The following is a 21,691-nucleotide window of genomic DNA, read 5'->3' as shown; positions in this document are numbered from 1 at the left end:
TGAGGAGAGGAGAAAACAGAGGGGGTACACACTCTCTCACGTGGGCGAGAGAGGGGGGAGTTGGAAGAACAGGAGTCCCTGGCTGCCCAGTGTTCTGGTTTCGATCCCCCTAATGTTCCCCCTATTCTAATAAAGGTGCCAGGCGGAACCAATGATTTACAGCCCACGATTTACTGGGGGACCGAATACCCCCGCCCACCTGGCTGGGGCCTGCTCACACAGTCATAATAGCCGCTCTCCCCTCCCTATATCACACACATCCAGATGGGTTTATAGACCAGCCTCTACTGGGCCATGGTTGTGACCAGACCGTAGAGCTAGAGGGAAGTAGATTGGCAGAGTATATCTCCACTGTGCTGACAAGGCTTGTCGCATCCATATCTGATCTATGATCAGTTCCATATCTATGGCAGACAGAGGAGGAGGTTCTGTTGTGAATGTGTGGGATGAATTGTGTGGGGTGTTTTTGGATGATGCATCAAAATGCTGATCTAATTGTTCAAGTTCTACTTTCCTTTTGCTGACACCTATTGTTCTACGGCCCAATGCGTACATAAAAGAAGGAAGTCAGAGAGAAACAGAGAGAGAATTCCTTGTAGAAGCAGGAAAGTCTGAGCTGTATTCTCCTGACGGTCTCTTCTGGGTGCTCTCCTGTTTGAGTGTCTCCCCCCACTGCTCTCTGATCTAACAGAGATGGCAGGGTTTGTGTGTGGCACTGAGGAGGAGTGTGAATGTGCCCAGAGCGAGAGAGAAGGATGGAGGAGGAATGTGTGTTCACGTTAGGGATAGAGGAGGGATGTGTGTGTGTGTGTGTGTGTGTGTGTGTGTGTGTGTGTGTGTGTGTAGTGGTCAGTGGCCGTCGAGCAGCGTATTTATCTCAGTGTAATGGCACATCATTAATATTCACAGCTAGCTCCGGATCAATGATCCTTGGCAGCCTGGCTATTATTTCATTTCTTGTATCTAAAAAGGCATAGCGAGGATTCAGCTAAATTGTTTTGAGTTGTTTTGGCTGAGTCGTCACAAAGACGTTCGCAGGAAGGAGTGGAGCAAGGGAGGTAGAGATGGGTTGGGATATGCTAAACTTCCCGGGGGGGGGGGGGGGGGGGGGGGGGGGGGGGGGGGGGGGGGGGGGAGATATACAGTACAGTATGTACAGTATTGCTGCGTTAGCACGACTACAACTCAAGAATACAATTGCACTTCAACTAGCGACATCACAACTCAGAGAATGTGATAGGCAGCACATTAGAACTCTCAGAAAGCCTGACCCAGCCAATCAAATCTCGCTTGAGACCTGACTGAAAGCTGTCTGTCTGAAACAAACTTTTCAGTGTTAACCATTCTACTGTTGAGCCAGGTCAGTCAACAGTTACTGTACCTCAAAAACCCATTATCTACCAGGCGACTGGCAGGTTGACTGGAAACACAAGGTGATTTGTCTCACAGACAGGCCACTTCTGACACCTAACAACATCCCCACAGCATCCGTAAACGTAATAGAGGAGATGGGGCCTGGTCACGCCAGGCTGGCCACAGATAATACACCCTGCTAATCAAAGACTGTTAAGTCTACACTCAAGGGAGGGGGGGGGAAGAGGGGATGAATGTAACAGAGGGAGGAGAAGAAGGGGTGGAGGGAGAGAGGAGGAGGAGGAGGGAGGAAGAAGAGGAGGTGAAGGAACAGAAAGGGGAAGGACAGAGAGAGGAAGAAGGTGTAGGGAGGAAGCTGAGGGAAACAGTGGGTGGAGGAGTGTCAATGGAAAAGGGGGAAGATACGGGTGAGGAATTCCATCTCAGTCATGGTCACACCCCTTGCCCTGGACACCACCTCTGGGAGCAATCGGAATGTGCTGCGTCAGTCAGCAGTGTAGCGCTGAACAGAACAGTTTGAGAGCAGACAGAACCTGCCAGTTAGATGGGCTGGGCAGTGTAGCATCACACAGTGTAGCTGAACATATGCTGTAGGGGGACTCAAATCAGCAACCTCAGGAGGGTGGCTAAGCATTGGGCTAATGGAGGTGGCTGCCATAGTGCTTTGTTCATGCGGCTGAACAGCACACATACAATTATAGTTAAATGCACTGTGTTAGCGGGGCTAAATTTCCACATTAGCATGAATAGCTGTGTTAGTGTAGCCTACTGAGACAGTCTGTTATTATAGCTAACACACGCATAACGGGTTAGCTAAAAGCACTACGTTAGGAGTTAGAGAATCCATGATCGTATTTGCGGCTAAAACACAAGCACACACATAGTATTAGTTAGGCTGATCGTTAACAGTTAGTAGTTGTGTTCGTTAACAGTCCATTAGTAGAGCCATGCAGGCACAATGTTAGCATAGCTGGTCATATGCAGTAAGACAAGGTAAAAACACACAGCATTATGTTTATACAGTTAAAAACACTTGTTGTACACCAGATACACACAACGTTAGCATGGCGGAACACTTATTTCTATTGGTTAGTCAAGAATCCCAGAGTTAGCCCAAAATAGTGTTCAAGTTCCCAGAGAGTGTGTGTACGCTAGCAGCATGCTAGCTAAGTGAGATGCATTACTCCTGCCGGTCCCTGTGTTCTCATTCAGATGGGGATGAAGGGTATGATGTCAGGCACGCGCTCTACTTCACTAAAAACTGTGTCAGCACTTCACTGCTGCTAACTAGCCACCAACTGTACTGTACTGTACTGCTGCACCATGCACACTGAGACACACTGAACTCTACCCACACAAAATGAGGCTGGAAATAAGCAGTTGGAATCTTGGAGTTCCTATGCTGGTTCAGGTTTGATAATCCCACACACGCACGCATACACACATGCACGCATACACACACACACATGCACACAACGGAGAGGGTGATGTACCTATTATAATAAGGTTACAGGGAAATTTCTCCCCGGCAGTATATGGTTTCAAGGCCAGACAGACGTAGAGTGTGTGAGTGTCAGACGCTTAGGAGAGAAGAGACAAGATGATGAGAGAGAGAGAGAGAGAGAGAGAGAGAGAGGGAGGAGGGGATGGAGGAGAGGAGAGAGAAAGCAAGATAGACAGAGAGGGAGAGAGGCAGAGAGAGAGAGACAGAGAGGGAGAGAGATGGAAGACAGGAGAGAGAGACGATTTAAACATGAGACCACCTCTCTAGCTATCTGCCCAAAAGCAGAAGACCTTGCCACCGTTCGCCACGCTGTCTTGTTGACCTATCCAGTCGTCTCTCATTGGCCTGAACAGGGATGAAAGCAGCAGAGTGAACAACCTTTAACCTATCTCTAGGAAAAACCCTCCACTCCCTCACAGCCAAGGCGTGTGTGTGTGTGTGTGTGTGTGTGTGTGTGTGTGTGTGTGTGTGTGTGTGTGTGTGTGTGTGTGTGTGTGTGTGTGAGCGCATGCGCTAGCTTGCATGTGTGTCTATCATGTTTGAGTTGGGTTAAAATGGAATCTTCAATGCATTCTTCAAACCGTCAACTGTCATTCAGCCAAAAGGTGATTTTGAAATAGATCCCTCCCTCTGAGAAGCATGGGCGTTTGTCATTCAGATGTCTATGACAGGAGTATCATAGACTGTGTGACAGTGTGCAGAGAGCAGTGCTGCGGGAGGGGACACGAGGGGATGGGAAGGGACAGCTGATGGTAAATAGATTGCGTTCCTCGGGGGAAGTGTGTCTTGCCACCATAACGTCCTCTCTCTGTCCCCTCAGCACGACCCTGTAGCCCTCTATGAGCACTGATAAGCTGCCATTAACACACTATTAACACTGACCTCTGTACAATATCAAGCAAGAATGATTGTATGATACAGCCAACCGAGTTGAAGGAGCTCAGGACAGTCTTAGAGAGAGAGAGAGAGAGAGAGAGAGAGAGAGAGAGAGAGAGAGAGAGAGAGAGAGAGAGAGAGAGAGAGAGAGAGAGAGAGAGAGAGAGAGAGACTGTTTGGGAGTCAGGAATACAGGCTATACCACAATGTATCCGCTATGGACATGATAAATCAGATTCAAACGAAGTGGTACAGTGGAATCTGGTCCGAACTCAAGGCTTTAGTCAATTTAATCTTTGGTTCAAATGTTGGGCCGGGGATTGATCATAAGCACAGCACAAGGTAACGCACCAAATCTTTTACGGTATTATTTCAACAAGCACTGTGTTCAAAGCTTTTCAGCATTTTTCAGTGGGAAACACTCAAGAACGCTTGCTAAGCCTTTCAAGCCGAGCCGGGGGGCCAGACAGAGACAGAGGGCCCCTGTGAGATAGCTAGACAGACAGACGCTGTAGGACAATCAAAACAATCTGAGATGATAGCAGGCAAAAATAACCCTTTTTATTCAATTAAACCGCCAATGCCGGAACATCCAAGGTGAACAGCGGCCCTGCAGACTAACAGGCCTTCCTGGCTCTCCTTCTTTCTTTCCTATCTTCTTTCTCACTGTCCTTTTTCTTCATCTCCTCAGCTTGCCTCTCGACTGTATTTTATTGTGCTCAGGTCCCCACCCCCCCCTCCCCTCCCCCCGTGTCTGGCTAAGTGTAGAAGTCTAACAAAGCCCAGCAGGCACACATAAAGTAATGTCTTTGTGCCAGAGCAACGAGTCTCTTTCCAGCACAGGTGTACTGTTAACCTTCAATGGAGGGAAATGACATCTCTGAGTCTTTGGAATGACTTGTCAATAAACAGATCAATGATTGCTTATGAAAAAAAAAGAGAGCACTGTGTTTACTAACAGAAGGAGTATGAGCACGAGCCAACCTTCGAGGTAGACAACGTGATGATGGAGAAAGAACTGTGGTGTGTATTCATGGATGCCAAGGGAAGCCAAATCCCCCCCCCCCAAAAAAACTGACCAGTGAACAAATAAAAAACATACCAAATAATGTGTCTTTCGTCTCTCTGTGTTTCATAATGTTTCTTCAATTCGGAAGAGGCTGAATGTATCTCACAGGAGAAAGCAGAAACAGCACCCCCCTGTCTCTGTATCTGTAGACCATCTATAGGATGCTGTCTGCTGAAAAAGTGTATGACATTGTTGCCGCCCATAGCACATAGCATTGAATACAAGGGAAGTCAGCGAGCATTTGGCCTCCCTTTAAAAAAAAAGTGTAAAATAATAGCTAAACTGAGTGAGCTCAACTGTGAATGGTCCTGGTGCACTACAAATAAAGTGTCAAGGGAAGCCAGTTTGGATTTGGCTTCACACCAATCACATCACATCAAAAGCAAAAAGACAGAAACAACTTGCATTGTTGCATCTCGTTATGTTTTTGTCCTCTGGTGGCTAGCTAGCTAAAATTGCCACATTCCTAAATTAGCCATGGATGAAAATAGGGATATGGACTTGTGGTTTTACTTAATTCTTTGTACTGGCCAATAATTATAAAGGCAATTCTAATCCAACAATAAATTCATACATTTTTGTGCCCCTGGCCTGAGAGGATGGAAGTTTAATATGCAGCTAGATATAGAAGGCCGTTAACTAGCTGGCTGTTAACTAGAATCATAGACCGTTAACTAGCTGGCTCATCATTGCCCGATAAAGGAAGTTAGACTAGCGAACAAGCATTTTAGCCAGGTAGCCTAGGATAACAAAAACTAAACGTGTGTACTGTCTGACAGAGTCATAGACCCTTTAGGCAACATGAAAGAGAGAAAGATGGCATGTTTTTCTACTTGCACGAACACACACACACAGAGAGAGAGAGAGAGAGAGAGAGAGAGAGAGAGAGAGAGAGAGAGAGAGAGAGAGAGAGAGAGAGAGAGCGAGAGAGAGAGAGAGAGAGAGAGAGAGAGAGAGAGAGAGAGAGAAATCAGTACCATGGACAGCCACATCATATTTAGCTTACGTTGATTGGACTAAATCATTTTGGTATCTTTTAGTTGTCACTGTATTAGACTAAGCAGAGTTGATTTGATGAAGTTGAAATGGTGCTGGAATAGTGGAGGCAGCTCCTGTTTTCTTTGCGACTTGCAGTAACTCTCTGTGGTTCTAAATCAATAGTTGTTAAAGTTGTAGGAAAATGTCGGAAACATTAACTTGCTTGACCATGCAGTAGGTCATGTAACTAACTGTCTGTTACATGCAATGTGCTTTGTGGACTTCAACGGACAGAGGTTGCTATCCGGTATTGTGATGAAACAAAAGTGTGGTTGAATTTATTCTGTCACTGTGTCTTTTTATTGTCTCGGTCTTAGGCATATGAAGTAACAGATTCTAGAGAAAACAACAATTATCACAACACATAGGTTGTAAAATGTTTTTTTCCCCCCTAGCTTGCCTTCCCTGGTGATTTTACCCAGTTTGCACCGCTACTGAGCGAGAGTGAGAGAAAGAGAGAATGATAAAGAGCTGAAGAGAGAGAAAGGGACAAAGAAAATAGAAAATAAGGTGTATCTCTGACCCCAAGCACGTTTCATTCTCCACTGGTTTGTGCTTTCATTTATAGTGCCTGGTGCCTGGTGCCTGGTGTGTGTGTGTGTATGTGTGTGTGTGTGTGTGTGTGTGTGTGTGTGTGTGTGTGTGTGTGTGTGTGTGTGTGTGTGTGTGTGTGTGCGTGTGTGTGTGTGTGTGTGTGTGTGTGTGTGTGTGTGTGTGTATGTGCGTGCGTGTGTGTACGTGCACGCATACATCTGTGTGTATTTGTGAGTGCCTGTATGTGTTTCACTTGACATGCACCATTTGCAAGGCGTTCTACCCCCCCGTTCCACTCCATTTGAGCAGACATTCTGAGAACAGCAAAATGTCCAGTTAGGCCCTGGCTCTAAATGCACCTTGAAGCGCAAAGGAATAAGCTAGGGCTCATTCTCCTCATAGCAAAACAGCCAACACATGATAGCCCAGCCATACACAAATGAAAACAAGGTTGTACAGTAACACAGCTTAGTGGAGGACTATTGACTCCCTGCCTGTCTCCTGTCCATCTCCTACTGCGTGTCTGGGCCACAGAGCCCACCTGTCACCGTCTGTCGCTCTCTTGTTTATATTAAGACATAATCAATGGAAGAAGACAAGAGGCCTGGATAAGTGACTGGTTGAAAGGCTGTTTAGGGGAATTCATTAACATACTGTACTGCACAGTGTATTAGGATGCAACATAGTGCCTATCTCAATTACTGTATATGAGTGTACAAAGCTATCGATCCCGTGACAACGTTCATTCCTACGTGAATACTCAATAGCGCATCGAGGCCAAGTGAAGTCAGCTAAGCTGGTGTCTAATATGCAGTTTGAGCTACTCCAGAACGTGACGTTGCAGGCTAGCTCAGTGCTGCCCCCCTTCATTGAGTAACTTGAGTTCAAGGCAGACCGAGGTACTGTAGGCTACCACTAGCAACTAAATGATCTTTATAACTTATTCTTTGTGCAATTTCAAAATAATTGGTTAAAGGACATACATCTGGTGTATTAGAAGCAATTATTGGTACCCTAATTGTCTTTAAAAAATATTTTTACACGAAGATTGACCACAAATATTGCCATTTTCCCATTCACTATAATGTGGGGATCCTGTTTTCTGCAAAGAATGCCTACAGTACCGCGGTTGGCCTTGAACTTCTGTCGCTTCAATGGAAGTGGGCAGTCCTTTTCCCCTGGCATTTCTATTGTAACTGGAGTAATGTCTTGTTCTAGTTGCAAACGCCTGTGCGGACGGCAGTACACTCAACGTTGTTAAACCGCAAATAATAAAACACAGTTGAGATTTAACTTGGAAAAAGCTTGTCCCTCGTCTCCCTGTTGCGTTCATAATATTTGACGAGGAGAAAAGGCAAATCATCCAAGCAGAAAGTAATCCTGTATGGAGAATAGAGGTTGTAGTTTTCGTCAGATATAAAAGGCTTTTATGCAAGAGGTGTGTGAAAATACACCAGTTTTAAGGTGTTCGCTAGGTCAATAGCTAGCTTTTTCAGAGAAGCAAACAAAGCTAGCTGTGTTTATGGATGTAACGCAATACAGGAAGTAGTGCCAAACTGTATATGCCAATCTGTCAGTCAATCTCTTTCCCAAAAACAAACTGTGAATCACCCTCTCCCTGCCACTGAAATCTCCATCTCTCTCTCCCAAAACAACTCTTTATTTCTCCAACTCTTTGTTTCTCTACGCACTTCCCAAAAAACAGCATAATGTTAGCCGTTACCATTTATGATACTATGTCATTGAGATCATTTCCTCATCATACAGAACCACCATTATGATACCACCTGACCAACCGTCCAACAGCGCCAACGCCCGGGCCAAGCTCCATCGGTAAAGGCTGCAGCCTGCAGTTGAAGCCTTCCTCAGCGATGTTCTCTTCTGTTCTCTCCTCCTCTCTCTGGGTTGAGAAGCCATCCTTTCTACTTCAGCGCGTCTCTAGGTGGCTTCATTAAAGATCCTATCTAAAATAATCACTTAACCGCGCTATACAAGAGTGTGTGTGTGCGTGTGTGTGTGCGTGTGCGTGTGCGCGTGCGTGTGTGTCTGTGTGTGTGTGTGTGTGTGTGTGCACGTGCGTGCGTGCATGAGTGCGTGCGTGTGTTAGATCCTAACCCATGCAGCATAACGAATTAATTCAATTAGGCCCATTCTCATCCACTGTTAATAGCATATATAAGCCACCCAGAGCCAGAGAGAAAGAAGAGAGAGAGGTATGGGGTGTAGAGAGATGGACGACACTGAGCAAGACACCCCAACGGTAGAGTAAAGAACACCAAGTTTCAAGTTGCATTTGTTGTATGTACGGGATACGCATGTTGTACATCATCCAATGAATTGCTTACTTGCAGGTTCCTTCTCGACAACGCAACAACAATAAGAAATGTCAAAGATAAGAATACGAACATAAAGTAAATGACAGAAAAGGGGATAAAGATTTTAGAAAAGGTATAATAGAGGAAGGCAAAATGTATAGTACAATGATGTACACGTGTATTGGAGAAGGGGCGGATGGGGGGCCACTGTATACATGTAGCAGTATAATAAGAGTCTGGTAGCAGCAGATGTGTGCTAAGGTGCGGAGAATTAGAGCAGTCCACTTCAAGTGTTCAGCAGTCTGATGGCTTATAGAGAGAAACGGTCTCTGAGCCTGTTGGTATCAGACCTCATGCTTTGATAGTGTCTGCCTGACGGTATGGGAGAGAACAGCTCCTGGCTGGGGTGTGTGGGGTCCTTGATGATGACCAGGTTTTTTTGTTTACATATTACTCATGTAAGTGCAAAACCTAACAAAACTCAATGTTCAGCGAACACTAAACACTTAAAGCTGTTGTATGGGTGTGATTTGCAACAGGCGTGGATGGTATGAGAGGAAATCGATGCCTCTAACACCGATTGTAGCTGCCAACTCAATTTCAAATATGAATCAGAGACAGCCCTCACTTGTCTTTGATCGATTCGCGTTCTTGCTGGGCTCTGAAATTGCCTCGTTGGACTGGACCTCTCTACATAATCGTCATCACTAACACCGCCACAAAGTCAGAATTGTGGCTAAACCCCACCCATTTCTACAATTTCTAACCCTAACCTTAACCCTAACCTTAACCAAACTGCTAACCTTATGCCTAACACTAACCTTAAATTAAGACTTAAAAGTGATGTTAGCAGGGTTATCGTCTGGCCCTGAATGCCGAACACCTGCCAATCAGAGAAGACAGTGGTAACAACACAACCACCTCTTACCCCAGTTGGCCTGCTCATCTGAAATCTGCTTCCTCTCTCCGTTCCTCTCGGCCGCCCGCCGCGCTGTAACTGGTGCCTAACATCTGAGTGTACTGTATGATTTGATCTGTTTATTAATTCACTTCCTGGATATTAAAAGCCTTCTGATGCGGACATGGAGAGAGGGGGAGAGGGAGGGAGGTGAGGAGCATGGGGGGGAGATGGAGACAAAGGGAGTAATAGAGAGGGGGGAGAGAGGAAGAGAGGAAAAAGAGGGAGAGAGAGAGACGGGAAAGGGAGGGTGGAGAGACAGAAAGAAGGAAAGAGGGGGAGAGAAATACAGAAAGAGAGATGAAGAGAGAGAGAGATACATCGATGAATAAACATGTACAGCTCCAGAGTTCTGTTCACCCAGAGATGAGGGTCAGAGTGTGTTCCACTGTAGTAGGTAGGTGGACTGTATCACCTGTATAGACAGGGGACTATGCCACGACATGTCAGGTAGTTACAGGAAGTCAAGCAGTTAGGCATGTTGACATAGATACTGTGCACACAGCAGAACATCTCAACATCACACACACACACACACACACACACATACGCACACACACACACACACACACACAAGCAAGAATGCAGACACAATGACATAAACATGACTGACGCACTGTACACACACAGTACACACACGACAAACGTATGCACACGCGTGCGCTAATAACGATTGTTTAAATGAGAAAATGGTAAGAAATAAAATATTGTGAATCATTTATATTTCAAGAACCCCAGTAGGAATGAAAGAAGCCGTCATTATCAGATCCGAGGAAGGAGCAAATATTTGTTTTTCGATGTTCAATTATATTCCGTTGTTGTACTGTAGAAATCATTATTAGATGAATGGACAGATCATTAAACACATTCACACAAAAGCAGCTCAAGCAGTCTTTATACACTACAGAAAAGAAAAAAACCTTTCCCAAAAGTAATTGCAGTTTTTTAAATCGATAGATGTCTGAGCACACGCTGCACTGGAATCCAATTTCAAATCCTTAAATCTTTATTTAAACAAACAGCTGGAGAACAAAGTAGTGAGGAATCGAATTGTAATATCCCTCACTCCGGGAACCCTCTACACATTGATATATGATATGATATGTAATATAATATATGACATATGATATAACATGTATCAACGATATGGATAGAGTAAGAAAGGTGTCTGTGCGAGTATGACTCCATATAGGAATGAGATTATGATTCAACACGACACATGAACATTAGTCCCAGCGTTACCACAGAGCATTACCATAATTATGTCATTGCAACAATAGTCAAAAGTAAAACATCCTCATCTTCCAATTGGAGTCCACTCCGTTCGGGTACGTGGTCAAATGAACTGTCGCCTCTCCTGTCGTAGTTCAGCCTCTAATTGTCAAAGTCCCATGCTGTGACATGATTGGTCACATTGCGGGAGCGTGTGGCGGGTGGTGAGCAGAACTGCACATTTGGGCCACCGTCTATGACATAATTGGGCATCTACTCCGTCACGTGACTTTGATAGAATCTGACCATTTCTGATGGATGTTTTCGAAACACTCATTTAGTTAATTCATCTGATTTCTTAGATGAAACACGCACATCCCCGACAACATCTAGCATGGGTTAATCTGGAGTCTTTTTTACACCGCCTGCTGGTTTGCTTTCTCAATATAGCTCAGTAACCTTGTTCCCCAGGTCTAAACCAGTCACCAACCAACCAGCCGTTCAGAGACAACAATCATGAAAACCAGCAGACACTGAAGCCCTCCAGGCCTAAAGTCAACCAGCCCTATATTAAAGGGAAATGTCACTAGAGTCAACCAGCACTATATTAAAGGGAAATGTCATTAGAGTCAACCAGCACTATATTAAAGGGAAATGTCATTAGAGTCAACCAGCACTATATTAAAGGGAAATGTCACTAGAGTCAACCAGCACTATATTAAAGGGAAATGTCACTAGAGTCAACCAGCACTATATTAAAGGGAAATGTCATTAGAGTCAACCAGCACTATATTAAAGGGAAATGTCACTAGAGTCAACCAGCCCTATATTAAAGGGAAATGTCATTAGAGTCAACCAGCACTATATTAAAGGGAAATGTCACTAGTCAACCAGCCCTATATTAAAGGGAAATGTCACTAGAGTCAACCAGCCCTATATTAAAGGGAAATGTCACTAGAGTCAACCAGCCCTATATTAAAGGGAAATGTCATTAGAGTCAACCAGCCCTATATTAAAGGGAAATGTCATTAGAGTCAACCAGCACTATATTAAAGGGAAATGTCACTAGAGTCAACCAGCCCTATATTAAAGGGAAATGTCACTAGAGTCAACCAGCCCTATATTAAAGGGAAATGTCACTAGAGTCAACCAGCACTATATTAAAGGGAAATGTCATTAGAGTCAACCAGCACTATATTAAAGGGAAATGTCACTAGTCAATCAGCCCTATATTAAAGGGAAATGTCATTAGAGTCAACCAGCACTATATTAAAGGGAAATGTCATTAGAGTCAACCAGCACTATATTAAAGGGAAATGTCACTAGAGTCAACCAGCCCTATATTAAAGGGAAATGTCATTAGAGTCAACCAGCACTATATTAAAGGGAAATGTCATTAGAGTCAACCAGCACTATATTAAAGGGAAATGTCATTAGAGTCAACCAGCACTATATTAAAGGGAAATGTCATTAGAGTCAACCAGCACTATATTAAAGGGAAATGTCATTAGAGTCAACCAGCACTATATTAAAGGGAAATGTCATTAGAGTCAACCAGCCCTATATTAAAGGGAAATGTCACTAGTCAACCAGCACTATATTAAAGGGAAATGTCATTAGAGTCAACCAGCACTATATTAAAGGGAAATGTCATTAGAGTCAACCAGCACTATATTAAAGGGAAATGTCATTAGAGTCAACCAGCACTATATTAAAGGGAAATGTCATTAGAGTCAACCAGCACTATATTAAAGGGAAATGTCACTAGAGTCAACCAGCCCTATATTAAAGGGAAATGTCATTAGAGTCAACCAGCACTATATTAAAGGGAAATGTCATTAGAGTCAACCAGCACTATATTAAAGGGAAATGTCATTAGAGTCAACCAGCACTATATTAAAGGGAAATGTAATTAGAGTCAACCAGCACTATATTAAAGGGAAATGTCATTAGAGTCAACCAGCACTATATTAAAGGGAAATGTCATTAGAGTCAACCAGCCCTATATTAAAGGGAAATGTCACTAGTCAACCAGCACTATATTAAAGGGAAATGTCATTAGAGTCAACCAGCACTATATTAAAGGGAAATGTCATTAGAGTCAACCAGCACTATATTAAAGGGAAATGTCATTAGAGTCAACCAGCACTATATTAAAGGGAAATGTCATTAGAGTCAACCAGCACTATATTAAAGGGAAATGTCATTAGAGTCAACCAGCACTATATTAAAGGGAAATGTCATTAGAGTCAACCAGCACTATATTAAAGGGAAATGTCACTAGAGTCAACTAGCCCTATATTAAAGGGAAATGTCATTAGAGTCAACCAGCACTATATTAAAGGGAAATGTCATTAGAGTCAACCAGCACTATATTAAAGGGAAATGTCATTAGAGTCAACCAGCACTATATTAAAGGGAAATGTCATTAGAGTCAACCAGCACTATATTAAAGGGAAATGTCATTAGAGTCAACCAGCACTATATTAAAGGGAAATGTCACTAGAGTCAACCAGCCCTATATTAAAGGGAAATGTCATTAGAGTCAACCAGCACTATATTAAAGGGAAATGTCATTAGAGTCAACCAGCCCTATATTAAAGGGAAATGTCACTAGAGTCAACCAGCACTATATTAAAGGGAAATGTCACTAGAGTCAACCAGCACTATATTAAAGGGAAATGTCATTAGAGTCAACCAGCACTATATTAAAGGGAAATGTCATTAGAGTCAACCAGCACTATATTAAAGGGAAATGTCACTAGAGTCAACCAGCACTATATTAAAGGGAAATGTCATTAGAGTCAACCAGCACTATATTAAAGGGAAATGTCATTAGAGTCAACCAGCACTATATTAAAGGGAAATGTCACTAGAGTCAACCAGCACTATATTAAAAGGAAATGTCATTAGAGTCAACCAGCACTATATTAAAGGGAAATGTCACTAGTCAACCAGCACTATATTAAAGGGAAATGTCACTAGAGTCAACCAGCACTATATTAAAGGGAAATGTCACTAGTCAACCAGCACTATATTAAAGGGAAATGTCACTAGTCAACCAGCCCTATATTAAAGGGAAATGTCACTAGTCAACCAGCACTATATTAAAGGGAAATGTCATTAGAGTCAACCAGCCCTATATTAAAGGGAAATGTCACTAGTCAACCAGCACTATATTAAAGGGAAATGTCATTAGAGTCAACCAGCACTATATTAAAGGGAAATGTCACTAGAGTCAACCAGCCCTATATTAAAGGGAAATGTCATTAGAGTCAACCAGCACTATATTAAAGGGAAATGTCATTAGAGTCAACCAGCACTATATTAAAGGGAAATGTCATTAGAGTCAACCAGCACTATATTAAAGGGAAATGTAATTAGTCAACCAACCCTACAGTATACTGAAGGGAAATTTAAACATTTTTCATCTTCATATTCATCATACACTGATCCAATGTCAGCCAGCAATGAGTGCAACCTGAGTCCGGCTCCATATTGGGCTTGAGACATACAGATCTAGGATCAGTAAGTAAGGGATGTAACCTGAGGCAGTGTCCCTACCAGGCTCCAGACATACTAACGAGATTCCTGATCATGCCTGTAACCCTTATGTGACCCCAACAGACTTGACCTCTAACCCCTGACCCTCCCCATGTGACTACTGAGTTCCTATGAGCTGTAACCCTAGAGACAAATCGTATTCTATATGACCTCCTATTAGAATGAGTCTATGGCCTTGAGTAACAACATGCATAGCCAACCTATACAATGTGTGTAACACCTTCGGCAAGTAACAAACTGTTGTCCATTGAAGCTGCAAATCCTCATAGGGCTAGGCTTCCCTTGCAGTGAACTGCACAGATCAGAGGGTTGAGCCCTTGATAAAAGGACAAAGGTGTCTCATTTAGGGAGTTTGCTGACTTCCCTCTCTCCTATCTCTCTCTCTCTCTCTCTCTCTCTCTCTCTCTCTCTCTCTCTCTCTCTCTCTCTCTCTCTCTCTCTCTCTCTGTCATTGCCTGTCTTTCACTCTTCCTCTCTCCTCTGTCAGTCTATTAGTGTCTCTCCCTCTCTCCACTCATTCTCTCCTCAGCATCTCCAGTAGCGACAGCTGCTTCAGTAATGGATGCCGTTTGACAGTGAATAAGCCAATTAGAATGGCAGTGATTTAATTGGCCCCGGACGATTTCACTAAATCCACAAACGAGTCAATTAGTGGGACCGTGAGGGGCCAGGGTGGCCAGAAGCAGGACAAGGGGGTTAAGCTGTGACACTGATTCAAGTTATTCAAGTGTTACACATTCTAGAACCACCGTGGTTATTATTTGACTTTGCACATTGCTGGTCGTCTAAGAACATTTGATTAATTGATTAATTAAAGTTGTTCACCTCCCAATATTTGATACACATGGACAAAGGCAGAGACAGACACACACACACAAACACAAACACATACACTGCCTCTCTTCCAGGTCCCGGGAAAGCCAAACTGAGGGATTCCTGGCCGTACTAACTGGATCACAGGCTGGAAGGAGAATTGGCTGAAATTAGGCCGTAATTCAGTGGACACGCAACTGGATTTGTCTCTGGCTGCGTGTCTGCCTAGGTACAGCATGGACACGCAGTGTACACAGTACAATATGAACCTCTGGGCAACTGCAGCACAGGAGCCAGACGTTATACAACATGATACTGCAGGTCAGAGACAGGCTGGGGATTTGAGAGAGCTAGCAACAGTAAGAGGCTTAGGTATACTTAAGCAATAAGGCCTGAGGGGGTGTGGTATATGGCCAATATACCACGGGAAAAGGCTGTTCTTACACACGACGCAACGTGGAGTGCCTGGATGCAGCCCGTAGCCATGGTATATTGGCCATGTACCACAAACCCCTGAGGAGCCTTACTGCTATTATAAACTGGTTAACAACGTAATAAGAATAGTACAAATAAATGTTTTGTCATACCCGTGGTATACAGTCTGATATACCATGGCTGTCAGCCAATCAGAATTAAGGGCTCGAACCACGAATTTAAAATTGTGAATTTGGTGCAGCCAGTGATACTGCTAGAGTATATGGGTGCATTGAGCAATGTGGAGTGCTGCAGTGGGCTCATAAAAGACACAGCACGGAGAGAAAACTCATACTGCTCTCTGCTATGCCTTCTTATCTATCTCTCTCTCTCTCTCTCTGTCTCGCTCTCTCTGTCTCTCTCTCTTTCTCTCTCTCTGTCTTGCCACCTTTATCTCACTCCCTCTCTCTTTGCCCTTTCTCCAAATTTCCCTATGACCTTTTCCTTCTCTTTTTCTATATTTTTTCTATCTCCCTCCCTCCTCTCTCTTTTACCTGCTTCACTGAGCACACCTCCCTCCCCTCCCCTGCCCCCTGCAGTTCCCAGCCACAGATCCATCCCTGTCTCTGGTCCCCTGGCAAGGTAATGAGACATTAAAGAACGATAGCCTGCGTCCGCTTAAGAGCTATGTCCTTGCTCAATCTACCAAAACACTCCTCGCACGCACGTACGAGCACACACACACACACAGACACACAGACACACACACACACACGCCCACACACACAGACACACACATTTGAGAGAATTGTAGGGATTTTTACAGACATGAGTACTGGACATGTATTTATTTGAGATAATACGGTCCATCATACACTCGATTCATCCAATGGCTTTTTGTGAGGCACTGGACCGATGCAACAGAATAGAAACAGATGACTGTGTGTTCATGCTCTTAAACAAAGGCTAATGCAGCTGTGTAGTCACCACCTGTCAAGCCCTGGGCACAGTAAACACAGACTGGCCTCAGGTACTGCCATCACCCGCACACACACTGGCACTGCAACCAGAAACACACAACACACAGTAACCAGCTGATTGACACATCGGCAAAACAAAGAGGTGAGGCTTCTATTATGAGTCAACAGAATGGTTTCTGGTTGTGGATGGGAGCTTGGCTGTGTTTCAGTGAGGTTAGTGTGTATGTGCGTGTGTGTGTGTTTGAGTGGGAGTGAGAGTGAGAGAAGGTTGCCTTTCTTCACTGAGTTTCTTTGTCTCAGGCCTAGCTCATTAACAGAAAGGCCAAGACACGCACACACACACACAGAAAGAACAAGCCACTCCTACTGCGTCAGCCATTAGCTCAGTGGAGAGTGTGAACCAGTAATTGCATTTTGTTATTGATATCATTCAATCTGACAGTGGGGACATGCAACTACACAAATTACACACAATGAGGTGTGGCAATCTATTCCTCTCCCTCTTTCTCTCAGCCACTATTTTCTCTCCATCCCTCCCCTACTACACATGCAATTACAGAATAAAGTAATCAGAACACAACAGGCATTCCAATCAAATTAATTGAGAGACTCATATAGACAAACTGTCAGGCAGTAGGCTCAATAATGAACAAAACAAACCAATCAAATAGAGAAATATCATCTCTTGACCTATGAGTAATTGAGCCTTGTGAAATCCATCATGTTAACTATGACGATAACACTCCACGTTTGTGTTCATGAGCCGAATGGACTTCAACGGCGCTGTGATCAAAGTATCAGACGTGGGTTTTAGCGCTCCATTTGATTACCACTTTAGAGGCTGATTCACACGCGTGAACTGTTGGCAAGGAAAGTAACAGCAATGCTAGAGCACGCAATGCTGAAGAGAGGCGCAGCGCTTCGTTTCAGCACCATGGAGAGCGCACAGTACTGCACTGCCATGTGTCTGCTCCGCTTCAGCACCGCGGAGAGCGCAATGCAACTGCTATGCTTGCGGCTCTGATTCCCCACAGCGCGCCACTCTCTTTTTCAACACCATGGAGAGCACACAATAGGCTACTACTGCACAGCGCAGGTGGGAGTAATCGGCAAACTTGTCAATGAACCGTAGCCCCAGGACTCATATTAATGAATGGGTGTACACATCAACAGCAACACGGTGACATAATATGCCTCTTGCACAGGTTAGGCTGCAGCTCTGCAGCCACTTTTCAAACTGAGTATGGCTAAATTGAATCAACTGTAAGATAAATAAGAGAGGAGGAACCAAAAGAGAATATAAGACCACTGTGCATGTGTGTGTGGGGTGGGGGGTGCAAGAGAGATATGCTGTGTGAGAGAAATCTATTGCAGTATATTCTGATTTAAATTTTAAATCTTGTCATTGATCTCTCTCTGCTCCTCCCATGTTTTCTATGTATAGCTCTCTTCATTTGACAGTGTTGAAGAGGTGTGAATCTTAATGATGAGAACTGCTGCAGTGCTTAGGATATGATGACATCATAGGCCTACAGTTTGGCCTGTGAATAAGGTAAATGCCTCTGAGGCCTTTGAATGTGAATGTTGTGTGAATGCCTTAAACCGTTCATTTGAGGGTGCTTCATGTAAATGGGGATTTAGGCAGGCCTCAGACATTTACCCAACTGTCCATTCACACTGCAGCTGCATGTAGAGAACGCAAAGGAGAGCACAACAGCAAACCAATGCTGCTGATTTAGGGTCGAAAACATAACCCCTGAGCATTTGATCACACATCTGCACTGTATGGTAAACTGGATCGGCACCTACCCCAGAGTTGTCATCGTGACGATGGTGTACCAGAATGCGGCCGGGATGCTGGTGAACTTGCTGGCTGAGGAGCCCTTCTCGGCGTAGAACATGACAGTGGCGAAGATGATGATGGCCATGGTGAGGGAGAAGAGCAGGAAGCCCAGCTCCGAGGCGCAGCTCTTCAGCGTGTAGCCCAGGATGCGCAGCCCCGCAGAGTGGCGGGAGAATTTGAAAATCCTGAAAACCCGGAAGACCCTCAGGGTGACGAAGGCCCCGCTGACGTCCTCGTTGTCCGTCATGACCAGGCCAATGTAGTAGGGCATAATGGCCACCACATCGATGACGCTCATCACGCTCTTGATGAAGTTCCAGCGACTGGGCGCCGCCATTAGACGCAGTAGGTACTCCACGGTGAAGATCATGACGCAGGCCGTATCCAGACAGAAAAATGCCAAGGCATACCGCTCCCCGCACGAGACCTGTTTGACCCGATTTGGCAAAGTCCCGCACGGGACCGTCTCCACCACGTTGGCCATCACGGAAACTGCAATGAAGAAGCCGGTGACATAATAAAACACCAGGGCCATGGTGCTCGTGTGGGGGTTCTCGAAGGCTCGCCACATGGTTTCTCTGAATGTCATATCCGGCGGGACCATATCGTTCTGGTTCTCGCTGTCCTCGTCATCCTGGATTCTCTCCTGGTTCTCCCGCCGCCGGTCCTTGTACTCTTCATAGCAGCAGTCCCCTATGATCTCCGGTATGATCCCAAAGAAAGCCAGCTCCTCATCGTAGGCCGAGATGCACTCCTGGCGCGGGTAGTGCAGCTTCCCGGTACGATAGAAGTTCAGAATGTGTCTGAAAATATCCGGGTCACGGTCGAAAAAGTATTCATTTGTCTCCTCGTGGAAGAAGAATTCCCGCTCCGTGCTGCCCAGTAAAGTGTCCGGGTACCGCTCCAATGTATTCCGCCACGTCTGGAACTTCTGACCGCTGACATTGAGCAAGATGAGCCCGTCCTGTTTTCGCCGGTTGTCAGGTGGAGGCGTCGGCATGGGCGCACTGGCTACCGGCATCCATCCTATAGCAGCCGCCCGGGCGAATGGTAACCACGCCGCCACTCCCGCTGCCATGGTGACCCACTGTGTGCGACCCGGTCCGGGTGAAGAGCTCTCGACGCTCCGGTGGACGATCACAGAACCACAGCGCGGCGAGAGGACATCTGGAAAGGCAACCCAAGCATTAGCCTACTCATATGGCTACACTGTAACAAATCATGCATGGCTGATATGAATATATCGTCCACTTGCTGTTCATTCTGTTTGCTTCTGAAACTCAATAAATAATAAAATCTAAATGCATTGCACAGACATGTCCCACGTATATCCCTACTGTCGTCGATAGTGAATATAAATCGTGAGAGCGAGTAGTCAATGGTTCTAGTATCAGTGACTCCGCCGAACCAATATTTAGCAGTATAACATACATGATTCAACGGCAATAGTCTGGTAATTGAAAGCACATACAACAAACTAATAATGTAGCCCACTCACCTCTGCGTAAAAGCGACTGGTTTGAAAAATAAAGATTTCCGTTCTCTTTCTAATATAAAACAATCCTCTCTGCACACAGAAGTATGCAGAATATTCTCCCCTTGGAAAAGTGGTTGAAACGAACCAGCAACAAGTTCAACACGGGGGTAATTCCGTGCTCCAAACACCGGGAAAGACTTGGCTCCAATCATACAAGGACATTCTCGAGCTCTTTCTCTTGCCAAACAACACCTTGAAAATCAGCTCCTTCCTATTGCTCGAGTTTTTCAAGAAAAGCGCGACTGTGATCCTCTTCGGAGACCAATGACTGTATGGGCCGAGTCCACACCGACAACGGTGTTCTGTGTTCGCAGCTGAATCGCGAAAGGACATAAAATCACATACACACACACACACACACACACACACACACACACACACACTGACACACACGCGCTCACCACATACACACACAAATACACAAGTGTGCCACCACCATATCCACAAGCTGCCGCTCCAGCTCAAAATGTCACCAGCGGAGGCAACCGTTTAATAATTATATAATAACCACTAGAGAGAGAAGGGGAATCAATGACCGAATTCGCGGAATCGTTTAAGGAGAGCAACAAATGGGAATATCGAAGTTGTTGGCTCAGCTGCCTCTCCTCTCCGCCACTCTCGCTGTTGTGCAGCTGCGCGGAAGAACCAAGTTCCTCTCCCCAGCTCGTTGGGGGCGTGTCACGCGCTCCGGGCATCCTTTAACTTCTGTGTAATCAAATGGAGCGCTCCTCCTTGATGCCTTGCGGATACCCCGTTATGCACGACCGTGTCATCATTAACCAAATACCTTTCTGAAACGGACACCGTACAGAGACACGTACCGTACGGAGTACCGTACCGGTCAGTCCCGGAGGCAGTGTGAAATTATACCAAACCGTACTGACAGAGTAGTATCACATCAAAGCAACAGCCTGCAGTACGTTGTACATAAAATTAGCTTTGACTGAAAGTGTATTTGCGGTGGTTGCTAATACACAGGCCGTTGTTCCAGCCTCTTTCTCTCTTGGCACTGTCACTGATGCTCAGCCGGAGCACCGCTAGATGGAGACAGTTTTCAGGTGAGAGGGGAGCCCACGGAGCCGAGGGCGGAGTGGAGAGCACCGCAGTCGGGGTATCTGTTCTCCCCACAGCTCTCAGCAGATGTCGTCGGAGACTTTATAGACGTCATCAACGTGATGGATGTATGTCATTGTCTAGCGCAGTGAGCATTGACCCCCCACCCGACAGCACTCATCCCTGGAGAAGACACTCAAACCCCAGAGGAGAAGCTGTAGGGTGGCAGGTAGCCTAGCGATGTGCCCTTGAGCAAGGCACTTAACCATACTTTGCTCCAGGGGTGCACCACTACTATGGCCGACCCTGTAAAACAACACATGATGTATGTGACAGTAAAACCGTCTCTTTAGTCCACTGGGGCCCTTTAAGGTCAGGCAGGCCACTCCATAGTAATCTTCCATTACTATAATGAGCCCGTCTGTGTTGAAGTCATTGACACAAAGGAGTTATGCTTCAACCCTGGGATACATATTATTCTTCCATAAAGACCTACATGTATATTTCTCATCACAGAGACCACGGGCGACCCCCTCGTTCAAAGGGAAACATGGACATCATTGGGCCAAAGGAGGGCACGCAGTGGGTGATATCCCGTGCCACGCAT

At 45.1% G+C, this 21,691-nt stretch overlaps 1 protein-coding gene across 2 annotated transcripts in view; it reads right to left on the bottom strand.

Annotated features, from left to right (window-relative positions):
* The window catches only part of kcnd2 (potassium voltage-gated channel, Shal-related subfamily, member 2), a 150,599-nt gene extending 129,964 nt beyond the window's left edge, over nt 1–20,635 (bottom strand). For both annotated transcript variants that reach the window (XM_036957498.1, XM_021577352.2), the window contains exons 1-2: nt 19,993–20,635; nt 18,461–19,661 (exon numbers count right to left, since the gene is read on the bottom strand). In XM_036957498.1, the coding sequence (XP_036813393.1) occupies nt 18,461–19,572 (1,112 nt within the window). In that variant the 5' untranslated portion in view covers nt 19,573–19,661; nt 19,993–20,635. The remainder of the gene's footprint in view (nt 1–18,460; nt 19,662–19,992) is intronic.
* Between the last annotated feature and the right edge of the window lie 1,056 nt (nt 20,636–21,691).

The sequence above is a fragment of the Oncorhynchus mykiss genome, chromosome 21 (genome assembly GCF_013265735.2).
Source record: "Oncorhynchus mykiss isolate Arlee chromosome 21, USDA_OmykA_1.1, whole genome shotgun sequence".
In the NCBI taxonomy this organism is placed as follows: Eukaryota; Metazoa; Chordata; class Actinopteri; order Salmoniformes; family Salmonidae; genus Oncorhynchus; species Oncorhynchus mykiss.
This window is presented reverse-complemented; position numbering and strand designations above follow the sequence as displayed.